General features: G+C 61.0%; 1 protein-coding gene across 1 annotated transcript in view; it reads left to right on the top strand.

Moving 5' to 3' along the window:
* The window catches only part of MNT (MAX network transcriptional repressor), a gene marked incomplete at its 5' end in the record, with an annotated part of 18433 nt that overhangs the window by 3658 nt on the left and 10928 nt on the right, over window positions 1-3847 (top strand). The window contains 4 exon segments of the mRNA XM_006167613.2: window positions 2405-2510; window positions 2512-2874; window positions 3457-3498; window positions 3649-3760. Of these exon segments, the coding sequence (XP_006167675.2) occupies window positions 2405-2510; window positions 2512-2874; window positions 3457-3498; window positions 3649-3760 (623 nt within the window).

Below are 3847 nucleotides of genomic sequence, written 5' to 3'. Positions count from 1 at the left end.
AACCCCTGGACTAGGAGTGTGGAAGATTAAAGGGAGCATGCCCGTGGTCGTGCTCTAGACCGTGGCCTGGGCCTTGGCCTCTGGATCATCCCAGGGGGGTCATGACACATTCTTCCAGGGCAGCCTTTGGGGAGAACCCGGAGTATGTGAGTGCATGTTTGCCGGAGAGGGAGCGCACCCGTGGGTGCAACACAACATCCTTGTAAAGAGCGAGCCTAAACCCAGTTACTCCTGCAGGAGGACCCAGCAACTGCTTGCTTCCCCCTTTCCAGTGCACAGGGTGAGGGTGCAGCTGGGTGGCAGTGAGAAGTTGGGGGCCAGGGGTAGAAGCTTTGGTTGGCTGGATCTAACGTGGGGCACCCAGTCTTCACCATCAGTCAAGGTTTATCATGCTGGTGCCCTTCACCTGAGTCCCTCCTGGCACCTGTGAGGCACACCTGCCTGGCTCTGTAAGAGAGAGGGTAGGTGTGGAGGAGGGTGCCATCTCCTAGGTGAGCTTTTGTTGTTGATTTAAAATCTGAGAAATACGGGATCTGCTTTCTGGGTTCCAGGGCACCTGCCCTTGGAACTTGGGGCCCTATCTGGCCTCCCTGTGGAGAGTAGAGCACTTGCCCCAAGGTCAATGAAAGTTTGGGTCCTGTTCAGTCAGGAATGGAGGTGAGGGCCCTGAGCTCGAGGGTCTTGTCTTGGGGGGAAGCGAGGCAAGGAGTGAGGGAGAAGACCAGTGATACCCCCTGTCCCTAAAGGGTTCTGCAGCTGGCACTCTGCAGGCTTCTGTGCCACTGTGGTTTGTGGGAAGCTGGAGCAGAGCTGGTTTCTCTGTGCCTGAAATGTAAGCCGGTGCTGGTGGGAGAGGTCCGGAGAGCAAGGGCCCCCATCATGGGAGGAGGTCTGGATTCTCCCTTCCTGAAGGCCATGGGTGATACGGAAGAGGTCCACTGACCAGCCCAGCCCTGAACTCTGGCTGCTGGGAAACCACGGAGTCCTTCCTCTGTCAAAACACATCCCCCTCCACTTCCTCCTTGGCCTCTTCCCCTCTATGGGAGGGAGGGGCTAGGGGCAAGCCTGGCTCCCATTCAAGTTGTTGATTGGCCAAAGGACGGTGAGGCCTCAAGTTTTCTGGGGCCTCTGAACCAGTAGGACATGTGGAGGGCTGCTTGCTAGAGGTGACTTAGCCCCCAGCCTCAGCCCCACCCCATGTGGGCTGGCGTCTTTGGGGCGTGGCCACCAGCTAGTGCTGTCAGCTGTTAGTCAGCGCCCATCCAGGGCAGGAGCAGAGGGCTGGTTATGCCGCCTGCTCCCTGGCATGAGCGGACCTGAACGGTGGGGCCTGGGAGAAGGCAGGGCAGGGGTGAAGAAGGGGCTCGCTCCCCCTTCCCTGCTCTCAGCCAGCCCCTGTGCAGGCCTCACCCTTCTGCCTGGCTTTCAGCAGAGATGCCGATGCCAAGGGATGGGGTGAAGGTTGCCTGGGTCTGTTGCCCTGCCGACCCCCATTCAAGGGCCCAGCTTTGCTTTCTGCCTGCCTCTTGCTTTTCCAGGCTGCACTGCTGCTGCTGGGGATGGAAAGGGAGGGGACGAGTTCTAACATGAGAAGGGGCAGAGAGGGATTGAGTGTGTTCAACAAAGTCACCGAGGAAAACAGGCACTGGGGCCCAGCCCGGAAGCCAGGATTCCTGGGCCATTTCCTCATGGGTGAAATGAAGACAGTGTCCCTCCCCTGCCTGTGGCTCGGGGCTCCTGCTCCAGGTGGTGGGAATGCATGTGAGAAGACATGCGTGCCTGTGTTGTCACAGGAAGTACAGTGCACCCAGCCAGGTGTCACATTTGCTGTGTGAGCCTCAGCAGATCCCTGCTTCCTCTGAGCGTCGTTGATCTCATCTGTGAGATACAGGGACTGCCTGCCCTCTAGGTGGTGCTTGGTAAATGTCGCTGAAGGCCTCCCACAGAAGCCGTGGTTTGTCAGTGACCCCTCCGTTCTCCTCCAGCAGCCTGGGAGGTCTTTTGTGGACAGGCTTCTGCCACCTCCCGACCTGGCTCCCGTCTCCTTGGGTTTGCTGCTCCTGCCACTCTTTGTCCATCTTCTGCCTGCTCCGCGCCCTTCAGATCACCCGGCTGGCAGTGTCTCCTCTGTCAGGTCCAACTCTGCCTGCCCACGGCCCCATCCAGTCCCCAGCCTGGACCTTAGTCCTGTCCTGATCTTCTTGCTCCCCTGCAGCTGTGAACTCCCAGTGGCAGGGATCAGGACCAGTGCTGGATGGATGTGGCTGGATGTCGTGGTGTCTGGGACTGGGAGGGAGTCCGAGTCCTGTTGGGACAGGGTCAGGGATGGGCTGGGGTGGGCAGACAGGGGACGCTGGGCAGGGCCGCAGCCCGGCTGAGACGCCCTTGTGCTCTCTCCGCGTAGAGGAACAGGAGCGGCTTCGCCTGGAGCGGGAGCGGGAGCGGGAGCAGGAACAGAAGAAGGCCAGTAGCCTGGCCAGGCTGGCACATCCCCTGCCCGTGGAGGAGCCCCCCTCAGCCACTGCCCCCACCCCCACCACTGCCCCCCACAGCCCAGCCTCTGCCCCTGGCACCTCGTCAGCCAGCCCTGGTCAGCACCCCTGGACTCAGCATTAAGGAGCCTGCCCCCCTGCCCACCAGGCCACAGGTGCCCACCCCTGCTCCCTTACTGCCGGACTCGAAGACCACCGTCCCACCCACTGGCAGCCCTAAGCCTTTGCAGCCCCTCCCCACACCCATCCTGACCATAGCACCACACCCAGGAGTCCAGCCCCAGCTGGCTCCCCAGCAGCCACCCCCTCCCACGCTTGGGACCCTCAAGTTGGCACCAGCTGAAGAAGTCAAATCCAGCGAACAGAAGAAGAGGCCCGGGGGGTGAGTGAGGGGTGGCAGTCGAGGCTGGTGGTATGGCGAGAACTGTCCGCTCCCTGGGCTGTGTGTGCAAGAGAAGTTACCCTCCTGAGCTAGCTCCCCAGAGGCATGTCCTGCCTTCCCGACTAGATGTGCCTCCTCTAGCTGGCCATATTCTCACCGTGCCATTTCTGTACTGAGAATGAATGGCCATTGCCCTCTGTTCTCAGGCTTCTGTGTTCTCTCGCCCCCTCCAAGGCTGGGGCTTATGACATTTCCAGGCCTTTGGACAGAGTATTGGATTATGGGCCTCTTGGGTAAGGGCTGGGGTCAACTGGTGCTTCTCGGAGTCCCAGGAGCCCCTCTGACTCCTCAGGGGTTGGGCAGGCGGGATGGAGGGTTACATGGGTTGTGGTTTGTGAGCATAGATGTGCCCTCCAGGGGGTGGGTTCAGTGGCACAAGGCAACCAACCACTCCCTTTGCTGCTTTTACAGAGAGAATACTGGGGACAGAAAGTCTGTGGCATTTGGGGGGTGGCGGCGGGGGTCAGGAAGGCCGCCTAATCAGGTCCTCCTCCCTGAGCCTCCTGTCTGTCTGGGTTTCAGGATCGGAACCAGAGAAGTCCACAACAAATTGGAGAAGAACAGGTGTGTGTGCGTGCGTGTGTGACTCTGGGCCCGCCCCTCCTCCCGGAACTCGCCCACTCTTGGTCCCCTGCAGCTCCCCTTGGGCCTCCCCCGTCCCCCAGCCCCTGCCCACTGGGCGCGGGCTGACCAGCGCTCGCTCCCTCTCCCCAGGAGGGCCCATCTGAAGGAATGCTTTGAGACCCTGAAGCGAAACATCCCCAACGTGGATGACAAGAAGACGTCGAATCTGAGCGTGCTGCGGACGGCGCTGCGGTACATCCAGGTATGGGGGAGGGAAGCAGAGCACGGCGGAGGGCGGGAGATGGCCGCGATGGCCGCAGCGCCAGCTTCCTCCCCGCCCCGCCGCCCT

Source organism: Tupaia chinensis, unplaced genomic scaffold, assembly GCF_000334495.1.
Source record: "Tupaia chinensis unplaced genomic scaffold, TupChi_1.0 Scaffold144899_1, whole genome shotgun sequence".
NCBI lineage: Eukaryota > Metazoa > Chordata > Mammalia > Scandentia > Tupaiidae > Tupaia > Tupaia belangeri.
This window is presented reverse-complemented; position numbering and strand designations above follow the sequence as displayed.